This window comes from Dermacentor albipictus, chromosome 2 (genome assembly GCF_038994185.2).
Source record: "Dermacentor albipictus isolate Rhodes 1998 colony chromosome 2, USDA_Dalb.pri_finalv2, whole genome shotgun sequence".
NCBI lineage: Eukaryota > Metazoa > Arthropoda > Arachnida > Ixodida > Ixodidae > Dermacentor > Dermacentor albipictus.
This window is the reverse complement of record NC_091822.1, coordinates 66,902,070-66,922,390: the sequence shown is the minus strand read 5'-3', so window position 1 is coordinate 66,922,390 and position 20,321 is coordinate 66,902,070. Positions and strand designations below refer to the sequence as shown.

Sequence of the window (20,321 nt, the reverse complement as noted above, 5' to 3'; positions counted from 1 at the left end):
ACAATAACCTGCTTGCAGGTTATATGAGGCACTGCATGAATACCCACCACAAATGTGACCTTCCACTGTGCGGAGTCCCTGCAGTAAATTAAGATTGTAAAGACGGTTGTACGCAAAGTGGTAGAGCTACCACGCTACGTACGTCTGACAACAACCCTCATCGATATAGCATTTGGTGCGCAATACTAGGGACGGAAACGAACGATTTGGCCCTTGGCTGCAACCCCAGTCATTTCTTTAATAAGCTCTTCCATTATTACACTTTCAAACACCATGACGATATGTGGATCAAATACAGCAAGCACTCCTCTCACACACTAAACTTAGAAATAATAACAATTCTTGAACATGAAACTATAAGCAATTTTTCACAAGTCTACCACAAACGTCTGACCTTTGACATTTGTTACATAGTAAAATCATGTCCTTCAATTCTAGAATTATTTCATCAATGCAAGGGCTTTAGTCTGGCAAGGCATGCAGAATTATGAGCAACATATTTCCAAAGTCATAACCAAGTGCTGTTATGTAGGTGCTTCCATTTGTAAATGTGTATGAATTAGTATTATCCCAAAACAAACTGCTTCTGTGCCCAATTGTACCTTGAGTCGTGTCTCTGCATCCAATATTCTACAGTATGAACTAGCTTCCCCTAAAGAAATCAGAACTCTCATCACATGCACCAACTTTTTTCAAGAGGTCTTGTTTCCACACACATTTCCTTCCATTTCCATTTCCAAACATTTCCTTCCTGCCATGCACAAACTCAACCAGACATATTTAGATAATGGCAAAAAAGCAGCAGTGAAGCCATCTATTCGTATGTCAGTTTGATACATGATATAAACTATGACCATAGCAAGAACATAAAAAAGAACTGATTTAAAATGCAGGCTCTTGTCAAAGTGCACATTATTGAATCCTGTCATGGTGGTGGCCTAAACCTCCTTTTACGGCCTCATGTTATCTGTATATCAATTCTAAGTATGCAACAGGGCAGATTCACAGCAAGAAGGGTGACAGGGGTGTGAAATATTCAAAACTTTTTAATAATGAACCGAATATTTTCCTATTTGATTCGGTCCTCAAATTGAAGAGTCACAATTGATTTGGTCCTTGAACAGAATAATAAATATTCAAAAATCAAGATATATTACAGATAGTTTCCAAATACTTCTTGCAGACTACTTTACACCGTCAAACATGAAATTCAATCAAAGCTGCAACAACTTTCATCCCATCCTCAGTGGGCATAACATATTGGAGCATGTTGTGTCACTTGGACAGCCAGACTTTTCCGACTAAACACGATCATTCACAGTAAAATGTTTAGGCAAGGCCTCCGGCATAGGGTACTGTTTGGCACGCATTTACGATTTGGTCACAAAAATAAACATGCATATTAAATAGGACAGTAAGACTGCCTCTATAAGCTTTATATTATGACAAATGACAACATACGCCCTGAAGAGTCCCAAATTTATGAACAACCTACTCAGTTGTTCCTGATGCTCCCTTAGTGCTTTTAATAAAGGAGGCTTTATAATGTGCAGTGTAATGACAAACTTTCTTGTTGTGTGATATTAATGACGAGAAGACTGTTCATTATTCAGAAAATATTCAACATTCAATTCAATTGGCTTCTGACGCTGTTCGATTCAAATTCCTTCTGACACTATTCGATTCAGCCTCAAGAACTACTATTCACACACCCTTAAAGGGTGACTGTAGCATTTGTGACCAATCTTAAACATGCCCCTCTGTCCATATTGCGCACTCTGACGAAATAGCAGAGCTCCACAGCACTGCATAAGTAGGAACAAAGAACACTTATTGCGGGCCACATCAATGTACTCAGTAGGAAGGTGCAAGTGACACTTGCCGTCTAAAAGATCATTATTCATGAAACAATGACAGACTTATTTTGCTCTCTCATTTCTCATTAGGATCATGTGGCATTGTGTGTAGAGCACAGGTGAGTGTGCCTGGAATAGTTGCGTGGAAGAAAAACTGTATTGTTTTGCGACCGAAATGCAATCATACATGAAAGCCCACATGGTACAACAGCCCAGAAAAGTTGCAAAAAAATAAGTCTTTGATAGCAAAATAAGTTGCTAGTTAACAGCATGGAAGGAGAAAGTTATATTTACTCCAACGCATGCAAGAAAATGTGGCGCTTGCAATGTTTAATGTAAAGCATACAGGTATTGCATTTGCCAAACTACGTTTAGCATAGTATAGCCGTTCTATGGTTGCTATAATTGTGGTGGTGGGCACACGAATCATGGTAATCAGGTACTCGAGCTAACTAAGCAGAAGGCATGCAAGTACTTTTTTGTGTGAATTTGCAAACCATTCTCATGGGGCATATTGTGGGTTACTCCATCCCAGCCCACAAAATCCAACAGATGCTTTTCAGTAACAGCAGCTAAGCAATGCCACCTAAAGCTTTCTAAAAGACACTATCAAATGCACCTCGTATGCCATCATTATTTGCTGGTTTTCTTCAGTGTGATGCCAATACAACCTATTTGTGCTTTCATGTGTCATTCAGTAGATGATCATCCCCCCGATACATGTAAACGTGGCATGCCCAAAGCCCTGCATCGAGGGAAAGCAGACCAATTCTGCAACAGACTCTAACCCACAATTTGAAACTTGCAATAAAAAAAAATCTATACAACGCAGGCACACCACATTTTCTTGCATGTAATCGCAGAAAAGCATTGTAGAGAGACCAAGCTCAGAGCCCCTTGTTATAATACACCCTCGTCGGAGGATTGGGCAGCTTTTTGATGACCTCCTGCAACTCCGGTTCCAAGTGGCTCACTTCAATGTGGCTCTTCTGCGGAAAGATGGCACAACACAGGGGTGTCGCGAACACCAGCATCAGGCCGCACAGGCCCACTTGCAGCGGAGCGCCGATCCACGGGTAGCGCTGCAGCACGCCTTTCCTCTCGAGCGTGTTCATCACAATCGGTGGGAATACCATGCCGGGAGCGGCCATGCCCACCCTGGAGAGGACGACCATTGCGATGGCCCACTTTGCGGCCACCTTGGACTCGCCGAGGCGGTTGCCATTGTCGTCAACTACGGGGATCCCGTGATTGATCTCGCGCATCCGCATCATGGGGATGTTCACGCAGTTGGCCGCCGCCACGGCACAGAACGGCACGAACCGGCCAACGAGCGGCGGAAGCGACTTCACGAGACTGTTCAGACCCAGCGCGGTTCCTAAAGCACCGCTGGTCGCTAACACGTACGAGAGACCCAGCGTCGACAAGGGTATGGGAGAATCTCCGCTGCGGTTCGAATAGTTGACAACCGCGTTGAACGACTGGTTGACCCACTGCCAGAAGATCACTTGCGGTGTGGTCTTGTAGAAGGTAAGCATGCAGCCCGTGATCGTCATGTTCATGGGCACCTGGGCCGACATGCGGCCAATCAGCGTCACCTTCTCGCCAGTGTCCGGATGGAACGCCGAGTCGTAGATGTGTTTGGCATGCCAGAGTTTCTCTTCCGTCAATCCCGGCAGCATCTCACCCTTGCGGTAGCGCGTGACGATTTCGCGCGACTCCTCGAGCTCGCGACCCGTGCACAACAGATTGAGGGGGTTGGTCACCGTGAAGAAGTGCCGCGCCCGGCCCCAATATGTGCTTTGGTCCCAGCGGGGTTCTTCGATGTTGATGCGCGTCTGCATCGTGCCAGGCGGACCGCTCAGCGCCGTGATTGGTGATGGAGTGGGGACGTACCGCAACAAACTTGGGCGTCGATGCGTACTCGCCGCTGCTCTCGCGAGACGGTCCGCAGCGGTCGACGCGGGCACGGACGGACGAATAGACGGGCGCTGACGTATCTGGCATCCTAAATCGACGTCCACAACATTTGCAGATCGCGCGACACCACGCGTCCATTCATTCTAATAATGGAGCTAATGAGGAAGTGTAGAACCCGGTCAACAAATAATCCAAGACAGTTTTGCCAGTGCACCTGTACTATTAATTGTTACTACGCCCGAAAATTTCTCCTACAAATTGTCTTCACGAGAAAGCAAGGTAGAAGCGCTTGCGCCATCTAAGTGAAATTTCAAAAAGTTGTTGCGACCTTCGAGATACGGCTGCGCGAGAGTCGTTCGTCACTGCGTCACGAAGGCCATCTAACTTGTACTCCTGAGCTTGCAATTTTTTTATTGGGTGCCACTAAAGTTATAGCAACATGGTCTATGGAAGTTCACCACTTGACTAAGCTGCAATAATTTTCGTTACTGGAGCACGTTCCCGGTCGAACGCATTTTGTTTTCCTGGCACGTCGTTTTGAATTTACGAGCGGGTGTTTTAACTGCAGCGATGTCCACGAGAGGACGACACAATGCTGCGCTCGCTTTGAAGGCTTGCCGGCGTACTTTTCTCGTTCTGCAAGCAAAATTTAACGCATTAAATATATTTCTATCAACTTCAAGTATAGTTAGTATAACAGACGTTTGCGATGAATGCCATTAATTGAAAAAAATGAATTAAAAGTTGTGTAGTTAAGAGCACTAATACAAAATATAGTATTATTAAAAGACACTCACCACTTCAGGGGTACAGCTGAACTCATGGCTATATATGTTTGAACAAGCGCCTCTGTATTGTACTTCCAAAGTACATATACTAAAATTGGAACGATACAGAGAAGATTAGCATGGCCCCTGCGCAAGGATGACACGCAAAATCGTGAAGCGTTCCACATTTTTTCGTACTTTACAGTAGAAACGTTTAGCCGAGGATCCCTGGTGCTGTTGTTTGTTATTGTTTTTCTCTTTTTTCTTTTTTTCGTTGTGTATTGCTTTCACTACAGGCGGTTGAAAACAAACGATTTGGAATATGAATCGATTACAACATAATTTTAGAGAGTTTTAGAATAGGGGCCCCAAACGTTTTGGGGCCCCAAAGAAATAGCGTCGAAGCCACTGCGCATGCGCAAGACGCAAACTCCGTTTGGGTTTTGCGTTGGGAACGCTATTTCACCGATTTAGCGTGAGCCGAAATAGCGGCCCCAAAAACTTTGCGTCGGCAAACATGGCGGCACCCATCGAAGCGACGGCTCTAACCTAGCACAAAACTGGGTTCGATTCGCGGTAACGCGTGAAGTTCGCAAGCTAGGAGAAGTGACTGCGGTTATCGCTTTCTCTCAGCTAGCGTGTGTTGTGAAGATTGACTCATTAGACGCCGCTGATTTTGAATTCGATTGTGGATTTTATGGCTCGTAGGCCTAACGCGGCTAAGCTTGGCTGGTGAAGGCTTGTAAAGTTGGTTTGCTCAAAACTAAGCGCAACTAATTGTTTGCTGCTTACAGAATAACCTCTAAATTGTAATTAAACACGAATACACGCAAGTCAAAGTTATTATTCCTATCACAAAATGGTATATGTTATTTAATTATTTCTAATAGCTTTTCTTTGACGCCGTAGTGGCGCTGTCAGCGCAAGACGGTATCCGCAAACGTAAAACCCTATTCTAAAACTCTTCAGTCCTACGTGCCCCAACGCTAACACCCGCAAAGCTCTTTGGGGCCCCAAACTATTGGGGCCCCTATTCTAAAACTCCCTATTAAGTGCTGAATCGGTGTTGATTAGTCATTGCGGTGCAATAAGGTACCACGCCTGCATACCGAATAGTGAGAAAAGATGGCTGGCGCTAACTAACCAGCGAGACAAAAGATCAGTTTGAAACGTGTCACTAATTATCATTAATAAAAATGCGCAAATAGCATTTCAACAATTTTATAGCGTAGTTGCAAATAACAAGCATATTTCCAAGTACGAATGACCACTGTGTGCATAGGCGTATTTACCGGGGGAGGGGGGGGGGGGCATCGCAAATTTCAACTTGCGCTTCTTGTATTATGGTCAGTTTTTTTTTTTCGGACAGCCTAATTATATCTGCAAACACAAGGTCAGATAGCTAAATTTAACCTAAGTGCGAGTGGGGTGGAGGAGGGGGGGGGGGGGGTCCGGATAAAGTATTATAATCAGCCGCGCCAAACGATTGCATACTTTACGAAATGGGATCGTTGAGTTATCAAATACCAAAATTATTGAATATCTGTCCAGAGATTGTTCACATATAGCGTCAGTCTCATTTCCTCGTGAAAAACCAAATAAAGCATATCGCTAATGAACCAGTCTGACTGTCGAATTTCCTTGTGTAATTACGAGTTATGGTAGCTATTTTGGCAAAAACGGCCTGGTCGAATGTGCATTGTAATGCCGTTACCATACTGACCTGAATTTTATCTATTGGCATGTCTTACTTCCGACGTTGTCTGTCAATTTCATTTTCAGGTTGTTTCTACAAAAGAGTAACGCTAGCGCATGATCCCTGGCAGAAGCAAAAACAGCGGAGATAGCATTCTGAGAAAAATGCGGGCGATATTTTGAGTGATGCATACCAAAAGTAATAACTGTGTAAGCCACTTATTTGCTTTGAAAATAATTACTAAATACTCGCTCCTTTCCAGTTTTTTTGTGCGTTATCCTGAGCATTTGGTTGCTTTATGGTATTTTACCGTTTTTTCCTGTAAGATATATGCGAGATACGGTGGCTATAATAGTTGAATTAGAAAGCAAGTTCTCTGTGACGAATGATAAATGTTTAATTTGTGTAGGTTCACTACCGCCTTTATAGAAAGTTACTGATGCAGGAGTTCCAGGGTGTCATACTACTGACAGTTATTCATGTTTCCCAGACTCCTAAAACAACTGCACCAGATACGAACTCGAAATTCGTTGCGAAACTTTCAAGTTCCTGCTTTAACTGAAAGCGTTGCAAATTACAACTGAACCCTCGCTTTCCCTATTTGCGTGCGTCATACGAGACTTCGTAGTTTGTTTCTGCGGTGCCTTTTGCGAAGTATAAACAAGGCACCGCTTGCATATTTGGGAGAAATTACAGGCACGTACGGAAAGGCATCATCATTATCATCATCATCATCGTCATTAGCCTATTTATGTCCACTGCAGGATGAAGGCCTCTCCCTGCGATCTCCAATTACCCCTGTCCTGTGCCAACTGATTCCAACTAGCACCCGCAAATTTCCTAATTTCGTCGCACCATCTAGTCTTCTGCCGTGCTCTACTGCGCTTCCCTTCTCTTGGTACCCATGCTGTCACCCTAATGGTCTAACGGTTATCTAATCTGCGCACAACATGACCTGCCCAGCGGCATTTTTTTTCTTTTAATCTGTATTAGAATATCGTCTATACCCGTTTGCTCTCTGATTCAAACTGCTCTTTTTATGTTTCTTAAAAAAATGCCTAGCATTCTTCGTTCCATCGCTCCTTACGCGGTCCTTAACTTGTTCTCGAGCTTATTTGTCATTCTCCAAGTCTCTGCGCCATATGTCAGCACCGGTAAAATGCACTGATTGTATACTTCCCTTTTCAATGATAACGGTAAGCTCCCAGTCAGGAGCTCACGATGTCTGCCGTATGCAATCCAACCCATTTTTATTCTTCTTGAATTTCCTTCTCATGGTCACGGTTCCCTGTGATTAGTTGACATAGGTAAACGTACTCCTCCACAGACTCTAGAGGCTGACTTGCGATCTTGAAGTCTTGTTCCCTTGCCAGGTTATTTATCATTATCATTGTCTTCTGCATATTAGTCTTCAACCCCACTCTTACACTCTCTCTGTTAAGGTCCTCAATCATTTGTTGTAACTCGTCAGCATTGTTGCTAAATAGAACAATGGCATCGGCAAACCGAAGGTTGCTGAGATATTCGCCGTTGATCCTTACCAATAAGCCTTCCCAATTTAGTAGCTTGAAGACTTCTTCCAAGCACGCAGTGAATAGCATTGAATAGATGGTGTCTCCCTGTTTGACTCCTTTCTTTATGGGTAGGGAGGCACCCCGCTTCTCACAAAAAAAAAAAAAAAATCCATGTACCAAGGTGCCAGACACACACAGACAGCCCTGTCTGTGTGTCTCTGCTTCTTTCTACGTCCTTGTTGAGTCGCGCTTACACTTTCTATCATGAATTCAAACCAACTAGCCCGCCAACGTGTCTTAGCTAAATTAACCAGCACGGTGCCACGCACGCACAGGTAAACATGAACACATCTCGCTCGATGAGCGCGGGAACTCGCTGTCAAAATTCTGGAATGAGGAATCGCGGCAGCAGCAAGCGAATTGACCTTCATGCATCTCTCGCTTCAACGCGAACGAAACGCCGAAAGCACAGCGCATGCGAAGCTGCCGGCACTACGCGCACTCTGCAAACATCGCAGAACACTTTGAAGATGAGGCCCGCGTGGGCGCGCACTTTGGCCACGTCGCAGATCGCTTTCAAGACACACGAGGGCCGGCAACGCGTCTCTACGGCGTGCGCCAAAAAAATTGTTTCACATGACGCGTTTGGGGCGAAAAAGTTCTGCCGCGCACGTCGCAGAGCGATTTTCACTGACAGCTTTTTTTTCAAGACTTTACGACAGCTTGCAGATGCGGTGAGTGGGACGCTGCATAACACTGCAATTGTCAGCATGCGGCTTGGGCGGCGTTGGTGGGGGGTTCCGCTTAGTATACTCTAGTTTCGTTGTTACTATGGAAGCCACTTCCTGGAGGAGCATTTGCTTTTGCAGAAGAACAAGCTACTACTGAGTGTGCGTGTATGAGCAGTTGGCGCAATTTGTAGCGATGAATAGGTTGACGACGGTGGCGATCAAGTGGGTGCGTGCCTCATCTTGAGGCGGCGTCTGCTCCCCACCTGGATCGAGTGCAGCTTCTCCTTTTAAACGAATTCTGTAAACGGAAGGGAAAAAATGTTTATGAAGCTCTTAAGCCGCAGGTGCAGCGGTGGCGTAAAGGTAGAGCATCCACCCCGCGTTCAAGAGGGCCGTGGCTCGAATCCCGGTGCCGCGCAACTTTCCAACGGGTAAAAAAAAAGAAAAAGAAAACTCCGCGTGTTGATAAAATTGCACAAACAGGCCTGGAGTGCGGCTTGCTCCCGGTGACCAGAATCGGTAACGCACTCCCTCACGAGAGCAGGACTGGCCACCCTGGTGCAGTATTTGGCCACAACCTCGTATATGAATACAACAATCAAACCCCGGCCTTCAGTCCCCAGCAGCTGCGAAGCAACTGACCACGGCGGCGGTCAGACCTGTACCTGTGACGCAGCCGAGGGTGCTAAGAATCCCTAGGTACGGACAGGCCGCCATTGGAATCTGAACCTGGCAACGTTTAACGCTAGAAGGTTATCTAGCGAGGCGAGTCTAGCAGTGCTATTGGAGGAATTAGAGGGCAGTAAATGGGATATAATAGGGCTCAGTGAAGTTAGGAGGACGAAAGAAGCATATACAGTGCTGAACAGCGGTCACGTCCTGTGCTACCGGGGCTCAGTGGAGAAACGAGAACTAGGAGTCGGATTTCTGATTAATAAGGATATAGCTGGTAACATACCGGAATCCTAAAGCATTAACGAGAGGGTGGCAGATGTTGTTTTGAACCATAATAATAAGAGGTACAAATTGATGGTCGTACAGGTCTATGCGCCTGCATCCAGTCATGATGATCAGCAAGTCGAAAGCTTCTATGGAGACGTGGAATCGGCGATGGGTAGAGTCAAAACAAAACACACTATACTGATGGGCGACTTCAATGCCAGGGTAGGCAAGGAGGCTAGAGACAAGTCAGTGGGGGAATATGCCATAGGTTAATTCTAGGAATAGCATTGGAGAATTATTAGTAGAGTTTGCAGAACGGAAGAACATGCGGATAATGAATACCTTCTTCCGCAAGCGGGACAGCCGAAAGTGGACGTGGAAGAGCCCGAATGTCGAGACTAGAAATGAAATAGACCTCATACTCTGCGCTAACCCTGGCATCATACAAGATGTGGACGTGCTCGGCAAGGTGCGCTGCAGTGACCATAGGATGGTAAGATGCCGGATTAGCCTATACTTGAGGAGGGAACGGAAGAAACTGACACATAAGAAGGCGATCAATGAATTAGAGCTAAGAGGGAAAACAGAGAAATTCCGGATCAAGCTACAGAACAGGTATTCGGCTTTAACTCAGGTAGAGGACCTTAGTGTTGAAGCAACGAACGACAATCTCATAGGCATCATTAAGGAGTGTGCAATAGAAGTCGGTGGTAACTTCTTTCGACAGGATACCGATAAGCTATCGCAGAAGACGAAAGATCTGATTAAGAAACGCCAATGTATGAAAGCCTCTAACCCTACAGCTAGAACAGAACTGGCAGAACTTTCTAAGTTAATCAGCAAGCGTAAGACAGCTGACATAAGGAAGTAAATATGGATAGAATGGAGCATGCTCTCAGGAACGGAGGAAGCCTAAAAGCAGGGAAGGAGAAACTAGGAATAGTCAAGAATCAGATGTATGCGTTAAGAGACAAAGCTGGCAATATAATTAATAATGCGGATGAGATAGTTCAAGTAGTTGAGTAGCTCTATAGAGATTTACACAGTACCAGTGGCACCCACGACGCTAATGGAACAGACAATAGTCTAGAGGAATTTGACATCGCACAAATAACGCCAGAAGAAGTAAAGAAAGCCTTGGGAGCTATGCAGAGTGGGAAGGCAGCTGGGGAGGTTCAGGTAACAGCAGATTTGTTGAAGGATGGTGGGCAGATTGTTCTAGAAGACTGGCCACCCTATATACACAATGCCTCATGACCTCGAACGTACCGGAATCTTGGAAGAACGCTAACATAATCCTAATACATAAGAAAAGGGACGCCAAAGACTTGAAAAGTTATAGACCGATCAGCTCACTATCCGTTGCCTACAAAGTATTTACTAAGGTAATCGCAAATAGAATCAGAAATACCTTAGACTTCTGTCAAGCAAAGGACCAGGCAGAATTCCGTAAAGGCTACTCAACAATAGGCCATGTTCACACTATCAATCAGGTGATAGAGAAATGAGCAGAATATAACCAACCCCTATATATAGCCTTCATTGATTACGAAAAAGCGTTTGATTCAGTCGAAACCTCAGTAGTCATGAAGGCATTACGGAATCAGGGTGTAGATGAGCCATATGTAAAAATACTGGAAGATATATATAGCGGCTCCACAGCCACCGTAGTCCTCCACAAAGAAAGCAACAAAATCCCAATAAAGGCGCCATAGAGGGAGATACGATCTCTCCAATGCTATTCACAGCATGTTTACAGGAGGTATTCAGAGACCTGGAGTGGGAAAAATTGGGGATAAAAGTTGATGGAGAATACCTTAGCAACTTGCGATTCGCTGATGATATTGCCTTGCTTAGTAACTCAGGAGACCAATTGCAATGCATGCTCACTGACCTGGAGAGGCAAAGCAGAAGGGTGGGTCTGAAAATTAATCTGCAGAAAACTAAAGTAATGTTTAACAGTCTCGGAAGAGAACAGCAGTTTACGATAGGTAGCGAGGCACTGGAAGTGGTAAGGGAATACATCTACTTAGGGCAGGTAGTGACCACAGATCCGGATCATGAGACTGAAATAACCAGAAGAATAAGAATGGGCTGGGGTGCGTTTGGCAGGCATTCTCAAATCATGAACAGCAGGTTGCCACTATCCCTCAAGAGAAAAGTGTATAACAGCTGTGTGTTACCAGTACTCACGTATGGGGCAGAAACCTGGATGCTTACGAAAAGGGTTCTGCTGAAATTGAGGACGACGCAACGAGCTATGGAAAGAAGAATGATGGGTGTAACGTTAAGGGATAAGAAAAGAGCAGATTGGGTGAGGGAACAAACGCGGGTAAATGACATCTTAGTTGAAATCAAGAAAAAGAAGTGGGCATGGGCTGGACATGTGATCAGGTGGGAAGATAACCGATGGCCATTAAGGGTTACAAACTGGATTCCAAGGGAAGGGAAGCGTAGCAGGAGGCGGCAGAAAGTTATGTGGACGGATGACATTAAGAACGTTGCAGGGTCAACATAGCCACAATTAGTACATGACCGGGGTAGTTGGAGAAGTATGGGAGAGGCCTTTGCCTTGTAGTGGGCGTGACTAGGCTGATGATATATATATATATATATATATATATATATATATATATATATATATATATATATATATATATATATATATATATATTGAAGTGGGGTTTATGTAGCTCGTTCGAGGGATCGCAGGTAGCTCTAGATACGAGTCCTAGCGCTTCGCACCAACAACCCGCGCTCGTGTCTCGCGCCGCAGCGGTGGCAGTCCGCACAGTACCACATGCATATTACCCACTACAACTACAGTGCCACATGCATATTACCCGCTACAACTTCCCCCGGGGCGAAGAGGAGCCATCCTGGCGACCTAAGGCGATGATACGATAAGGGGGTCGTGGTACGGCTTCAGGCGGCTGACGTGAACAGTCTCGCGGCCACGGCGACGTTTGTCCGAAGATGGCGTCACCGGTTCGACCACATAATTCACAGGCGAAGTACACGCGACGATCCGGTACGGACCTTGATATTTCGGGGCAAGCTTTGGGCTAAGGCCTGGAGCTTGGAAGGGCAGCCGAAGCCAGACGTGAGAGTCCACGGCGAAGGACTGTGTGGGCTGATCGTTGTCGTGGCGATCTTTGCGGATTCCTTGGGTATCCGACGTGAACGAGCGAGCCAGTTGGCGGCACTCTTCAGCATGGCGAGCAACTTCGGAAAGAGGGGTGAATTCAGAGGCATCCGGGTGATATGGTAGTACGGTGTCGAGGGTAGTGGATGGTTCACGCCCATAAAGAAGGAAAAATGGTGAGAAGCCTGTGGTAGCCTGAACGGCGGTATTGTATGCGTACGTCACAAAAGGGAGGACATCGTCCCAATTGGAATGATCCGACGCAACATACATGGTGAGCATGTCCCCAAGGGTGCGGTTGAATCGTTCCGTTAGACCGTTAGTTTGTGGGTGATACGCCGTAGTGGTGCGGTGAATAGTGCGGCACGCGGCGAGTAGCTCATTAATAACTTCGGACAAGAAGACACGGCCTCGGTCACTGAGCAGTTCTCGCGGTGCGCCGTGCCGTAAGACGAAATGCCGTAAGATGAATGCGGCGACGTCGCGAGCAGCAGCCGAAGCAAGTGCAGCAGTCTCAGCATATCTTGTCAGGTGGTCTACTGCGACAATTATCCAACGATTGCCGGTAGCGCTGCATGGAAGAGGCCCATAAAGGTCGATGCCAACCCGATCAAAAGGACGTGCAGGACACGGTAAAGGTTGCAGAGGGCCTGTCGTATGAGAAGATGTCTTGCGTCGCTGACAGGCTGCACATGACCGAATGTATTTGCGGACATAAGAATACATGCCGCGCCAGTAGTACCGCTGGCGGAGCCGCTCGTAGGTTTTCAGGACGCCAGCATGAGCTTGTTGTGGGTCTGCATGGAAATACGTGCATACGTCGGAACGCAAATGGCGAGGGATGACTAGTAGCCATTTGCGACCGTCGGGCTGATAGTTTCGGCGGTACAAGATGGCGTCCCGTAGCACGAAGTGGGTGGCTTGGCGACGAATGGCTCGAGGGCATGTAGACGTTGACGAACTGCTAAGAATGTCAATAAGAGAAACAATCCACGGATCTTTTCTCTGTTCAGACGGCATGTCAGTAACAGCAAGCGTAGCAACCGGGCACTCTGTGGATGAAGGTGGCCTTTCGTCGGATCGCATGGGCGCACGGGAGAGCGCATCTGCATCAGAATGTTGGCGCCCGGATCGATAAATGACGCGAATATCAAATTCTTGGATCCGAAGAGCCCAACGTCCAAGACGCCCCGACGGGTCTTTCAGTGACGCAAGCCAGCAGAGCGCGTGGTGGTCTGTCACAACGTCGAACGGACGGCCATACAAGTAAGGGCGAAATTTGTTTAAGGCCCAAACAATAGCTAAACATTCTTTTTCCGTGACAGAATAATTGGATTCTGCCTTCGTGAGAGCACGACTCGCATATGCAACCACATATTCTGCAAAGCCAGGCTTCCGTTGTGCAAGGACGGCCCCAAGACCAACGCCGCTGGCGTCGGTATGAACTTCAGTCGGTGCACTCGGGTCGTAGTGGCGTAGAACAGGCGGTGAGGTAAGCCGACGACGCAAAGTGGTGAAGGCTTGGTCACACGCCGGAGTCCAGTCGCGAAGGTCACCAGAGCCAGCCAGGAGCTTCGTCAGGGGAGCGATGATGCAGGCAAAATTGCGCACAAAGCGGCGAAAATAAGAGCAAAGACCGACGAAACTGCGGAGCTCTTTCACTGTAGTCGGCCGCGGAAATTCTGCGACAGCACGAAGTTTGTCAGGGTCGGGAAGGACGCCGTCTTTGGACACGACATGGCCAAGTATGGTCAGCTGGCGGGCTCCGAAGCGGCACTTTTTCAAGTTAAGTTGAAGGCCGGCGGTGGTAAGGCAAGTAAGGACTTCGCGTAGACGAGAGAGGTGAGTGGTGAAATCAGGGGAGAAAACTACCACGTCGTCTAAATAACATAAGCATGTCTTCCATTTGAGGCCTCGTAGAAGATTGTCCATCATCCTTTCGAATGTCGCGGGTGCATTGCAGAGGCCGAATGGCATTACGGTAAACTCATACAGGCCATCAGGCGTAATAAAAGCTGTCTTGGAGCGGTCGGATTCATCCACTGGCACTTGCCAATAGCCCGATCGCAAGTCCAAAGAAGAAAAGAATTCGGCACCATGAAGACAATCTAAGGCGTCATCTATGCGCGGTAGAGGATAGACATCTTTGCGTGTAATCTTGTTGAGGCGACGATAGTCCACACAGAAACGAATCGAGCCATCTTTTTTCTTAATGAGTACTACAGGAGATGACCAAGGGCTGCAGGATGGCTTGATAACACCACGTTCAAGCATGTCTTCAACTTGCTCGGCGATGACACGACGCTCGGTGGATGACACGCGGTACGGACGCTGGCGTAATGGTGCGTGATGTCCCGTATCAATGTGGTGAGAGACGGTACTTGTGCGGCCTAATGATGCTTGGTTGCAGTCAAAAGAGGCGTGAAAATCATTTAAAAGAGTAATAAGCCGCTCACGTTGTGTCGGCTCGAGGTCAGCGGCAATAGAGCGACAAAAAACATCCGGTGGTACTCGGTTAGATGGCACATGGGGTGCCAGTGCTGTTACGTTGGCAGTATCCACGTCGTCGGGAACAGGGAAATGCACAATAACGTCAGCGTCCACAGTCTGGATGGTACCAATAGTCTCGCCACAGTGCAAAGCCAAAGTGTACGAATTTGGGTTAGAAATCAGTATTTCTGCAGCCCCATGGTGCACCGTGAGGAGAGCGAAAGGCAACAATATAGGCTGGCGGCGAATGAAGACGGCAGCGGGTGAAAACATGACCGTCGCTTCGGCAAGCGATGCGCATGAAAGAGGGACAAATACCGCGCTGTGAGGGGGAAGGTCAGTATCGGAAGCTACACAGATCCGGGTAACATCATGAACTTTAACGTCGTGAGATGGCATATCGCACAGAACGGAGAACTGAACCTCAGCACGTGCACAGTCAATGACGGCGTGATGGCGCGACAGAAAATCCCAACCGAGAATCACATCGTGGGAGCAACAAGTTAGCACAAAGAAATCAATCGGATACAAAATGTCTCGAATCAACACCCTGGCAGTGCACATAGCGACTGGCTGAACTTGCTGTGCACTGGCTGTTCTAAGCAATAATACCGAAGGCATCATGGTCACTTTCCGTAATTTACGGCAAAGTTTCTCACTAATCACAGATACAGCAGCACCTGTATCGACGAGGGCAAGACATCTGATGCTATCAACAGACACTTCAATAACGTTAGCGGGGGAAAAACGAGGACTTTGATGTTCCGACGATGACGCAGTTCGTGCCTCAGGAACTGCGGAAATCAGTTTTCCGCCTCAGTAGTACTGGCACTGGGCCTACGACGCATGGGTGAGAGTGAGCGCCGACGAGGGGAAGGCGAGCGACGAGTAGTGTAGAGCTGTGACTGCGGTGCTGGTATGTCATCAGCAGCGTAGACTTCCGATGGTGGTCGCTGAGGCATACGGTATGGTCGGAATCCGGAGCTGGGTGGTCGCGCGGTGCCCACGAAGGCCGGCAAGCGCCGGCGGCAGAAGCGCGCTACATGCCCCGGTGTACCGCAGGCATAGCATATTGGGCGGTTGTCAGGAGTACGCCAAGGATTTGTGCCTTGCTGCTGTGCGCTGAAAAAGGGAGCGACCTGCTGGCGAGGCGAGGGCGGATGAGAGAACACCGGCTGGAGAGGCGCTGAAGGCGGAGGAGAGAATCCCGGCAGACGAGGCGCCCGTGCAGCGGCTTCAGCATACGTCAGAGGCGCGGCCACGGGAGCCGGCTGACACGGAGGTGGAAGAGCTTCGGTCACTTGCTCTTGAATTACCTGTCGGATCGCTGGAGCCAAATATTGAGAAGGCTTCTCCGTGGTCGGCAAAATCGAGAGCTGTCGCGCGACCTCCTCGCGCACAAATTCTTTTATTTGCGTCAGCAAAGTTGCGTGGTTGTCGCCAATAACCAATGCTGCTAACGAATCTTCCGTAGGCGGTGGGCGCCGAGCTAAGATGCGTTGTTTCCGTAGCTCGTCAAAACTTTGGCACAAGTTGATAACTTCGGCCACCGTACGCGGATCCTTCGCTAGCAACATTTGAAATGCGTCCTCATCAATGCCTTTCATAATGTGTTTTATCTTGTCCTGTTCCGCCATTGACGGATTCACGCGCTTACACAGGTCAATGACATCTTCGATGTAACTTGTGAACGTTTCACCGTGATGTTGCGCGCGCCCCCGTAAGCGTTGTTCTGCGCGAAGCTTGCGCACAGCGGGGCGCCCGAACACTTCTGTGAAACTTGTCTTGAATCTGCTCCACGTTGTGAAATCGTGTTCGTGGTTTCGGAACCAGAGGTTCGCGACGCCGGTTAAGTAAAACAGCACATTGTGCAACTTTGTGACGTCGTCCCACTTGTTATGCTGGCTCACCCTTTCGTAAGATGACAACCAATCCTCCACGTCATGATCATCGGTGCCGCTAAAGATGGCAGGATCACGCTGGCGCAATGCACCGGAAACGATGACCGTCGGAGGCTGGGGTGCATCTTCCTGGGTGGTTTCGTCAGGCATGGTCGCAGCAGTCGGTAGCGTCCTGCTTCGGAGTTCCAGTTTTTGAGGTTACCCCGCACCTCCACCAAATGAAGTGGGGTTTATGTAGCTCGTTCGAGGGATCGCAGGTAGCTCTAGATACGAGTCCTAGCGCTTCGCACCAACAACCCGCGCTCGTGTCTCGCGCCGCAGCGGTGGCAGTCCGCACAGTACCACATGCATATTACCCACTACAACTACAGTGCCACATGCATATTACCCGCTACAATATATATATATATATATATATATATATATATATATATATATATATATATATATATATATATTAGCCATGCGGTCAGACAGCAATGCCGTGCAGCCACTTGTCCCACCGGGAACTCGCATAGGAAGTGCCGCTTTAAGAAATGGTCGCGGGCTCGCTTCCCGAGAAAAAACCATTCGGTTTCCCCGAATGCGCTTAGAGATGTCATGTATATAGGGTCCCCCTTGAGAAAATGTTTAAGTAGGACACACTGGAAGATGATTCAAAGATGTAGGGGAAGAGAGCGCACACTTTATCGATTAAAGAACTCGTGAGGGCACCCAGCCGAAAATTGCAAAAGGTGCGGACGCCATACCGGAATTTGCGCGCAACACATTTCCAAAACGGTCACGAGACAAAACAGAAAGGGAATTGGTAAGGCGTTTTGTATTCTCAAGTCGAGTGGGATATGTGCACCGCAGCACGCCTTGTTTAGCCTATAACGGCAAAGAAGTGGCCTTCCCGGAAGAGCATGTGTAGTGCCCCAATTAATCGCCGCAGCAACTCGTTCTTTAGGCAACGTCATTATTTGTTTGTTCACCTCTCGTGTATATCACTGTTCCCTGTCGCAGCGCCTCGTTCTTTAAGTATTGCTATTGTTTTTTATAGTGTTCACGTCTCACATACCCGTTAGTCAAGTATCCTCGGTTTACTTTTACGTTCTTGTTTTTTCTTCGCTCATTTAATTGCTCCTTCCGGTTATATTAACTCGTGGTTACCAGCGCAGCATCTGGTCTTTAAGTCTTGTTTGTCCAGATGTTTGCTAGTTGGTGATTCAGCGCACGCGCTTTAACCTAAGTTCTTGTATTTTGATAGGCAAGCGTCGTGTTGGGCGATAATCTCATTTGCATCTAATCGCCTCCGGTACACTGGGTCGCACGGTTCTGTCATGGTGCATGGCTATGGTGTTTTTTTTCTTTCTTTCTTTCTTTCTTTCTTTCTTTCTTTCTTTCTTTCTTTCTTTCTTTCTTTCTGTCTGTCTGTCTGTCTTTCTTTCTTTCTTTCTTTCTTTCTTTCTTTCTTTCTTTCTTTCTTTCTTTCTTTCTTTCTTTCTGTCTGTCTGTCTTTCTTTCTTTCTTTCTTTCTTTCTTTCTTTCTTTCTTTCTTTCTTTCTTTCTTTTTTCCGGAGGAGAATGTGGTTCTAGTGCCTTCGAAATTTGGTTCATTTATCATGAATGTTATACTCATGCATGCTTTTCTCGTGCTGTACTTATATATATCACGTATCTTCAATAAACCTCAGTAGGGAGTAAACGCCAGTCCTGTGTACTCGTCTTGTCCTTGTTTGTTTTTGTTTTTTTCCTATTTCGTTTTCCCTCTCAGTTATGAACCATGCAACTCGCCGAAGAAAAAAAAATGTTTCGATTCCTTGTAGCGGCTGCCGTGTTCCGCAAGCGACCTATCGTGCGAGAGCGCTCGCGTGCCTCGTTAGGGAAGCTTTCCAGGCGGTAAAACATTGTACCGGAGTCCTCCCCCACGGCGTACCTCATAGCCCATTGGGCCTCTTCGGTATACGGTAAATCCCACAATTAATTAATTAATTAATGATTAAACGACAGAGCGCCTGCCACTCGTCATTTTGATGGGCGTCTCATCGAGAGAACTTCCGCGTCGATGGCCAATCGCGGACGGAAATTACGTGAAAAAAAAAATAGGGAAGTACGAGAACAGTTACGTTATTCAAGTCATTGAATCACTCACAAATACGTTTCTTTTTAATTAAGAAACATTTGCCTGAAATAACGGCACCAGAAAGTGAAATATTAGGTTAAGGCTGCATTCTCTAATTATCTTGTGCACCAGCGCGACAGCCACTGTTTCCTTCAAAGGGTTTAAGCCTGAAAGGAAGCTCAAACGCATGGGGGGGGGGGGGGGGGGGGGGTCATTTCGCGCTATACACACACACAGTTCTTCGGGACGTTATGATTCGACGATGCTCGAATACAGCTTACGTGTATTCCAAACGAACAAAAGACTAAGCATAGCAAGTTTGAAGAACCTCTACCGCGCGAAATACGTCAGGTGGGCCGCATGATCAATAGGGTCTCCCAAGAGAGATACGGAATGAAAGAAGAAGACACTCTCAAGCTAGTCAACAGCCTAATTGTCAGCCGAGTCACGTACTCCCTGCCGTACCACGTGACGACCAAGGCAGAAAGAGAGCAAGCAGACGCCATCCTCAGGAAGGCGTACAAGACGGCTCTGCGTCTACCGAGAAACACGTCGAACGAGAAGTTGCTCCAGCTGGGCATCAGCAACACCTTCAGCGAGCTCGCCGAAGCTCTGCTGGGTACGCAAACCGCGAGACTCAGAGGCACCCCTACGGGAGGAGCGCTCCTGAGGAGGTTGGGTCGGGATACGAGCGGACTGGCAGACAGATACGCGGACGTACCGGACCACCTCAGGAAAACCATTAATGTGGGACCACTGCCAAAAAATATGGATCCCAACCTACACGAAAACAGGCGAAAAGCTAGGGCCGAATACGTTGAGAGAACGCTAGCCCAGCTAGACAATACAGTATACACGGACGCCGTATATCCACACGGAAGAGAACGCGTGGCCGCCACGGTAGCGGTTAACAAGGAAGGAAACCCAATTACGTATGCAACGGTAAACGTCGCTGGCACAGCGGAGGCCGAAGAGATTGCCGTAGCGCTGGCGGCAGCGGAAGGTTATAGAACAGGCCGATCTCTCAACATACTGACGGACTCAAAAGAGGTGTGCAGGAACTACACGAGGGGGAGAATCAGTAGAACTGCCCTCAGAATACTCAGCGGAGCCACCTCCGCCGAGAAGGAAAAGCCCAGGCACAAACTAATCTGGATCCCGGGTCACATAGGCATAGGGGGGAATGAAAGGGCAGACAGCCTAGCTCGAGGCGAAGCGTTCCGAGCAGCTAGGGCGGTCGAATGCCCCAGAGACC

General features: G+C 47.5%; 1 protein-coding gene and 1 non-coding gene across 2 annotated transcripts; one reads left to right on the top strand and one right to left on the bottom strand.

The window, feature by feature from the left end:
- Positions 1 to 205: 205 nt before the first annotated feature.
- On the bottom strand, positions 206 to 3,871 carry Sfxn1-3 (Sideroflexin-1-3). The gene has a single exon (XM_065433613.2). It carries the CDS (start codon positions 3,698 to 3,700, stop codon positions 2,744 to 2,746), a length of 957 nt encoding a protein of 318 aa, XP_065289685.1. The 5' UTR covers positions 3,701 to 3,871; the 3' UTR covers positions 206 to 2,743.
- Positions 3,872 to 4,632: 761 nt separating this feature from the next.
- LOC135903287 (U6 spliceosomal RNA) lies at positions 4,633 to 4,735 on the top strand. Its single transcript, XR_010564780.1, has one exon. It is a non-coding gene; the product is annotated as a U6 spliceosomal RNA (small nuclear RNA).
- Positions 4,736 to 20,321: the final 15,586 nt, after the last annotated feature.

Bases quoted from the DNA above. Each gene is read 5' to 3' on its own strand.
- Sfxn1-3 (XM_065433613.2), bottom strand. From the start codon at position 3,700: ATGCAGACGCGCATCAACATCGAAGAACCCCGCTGGGACCAAAGCACA.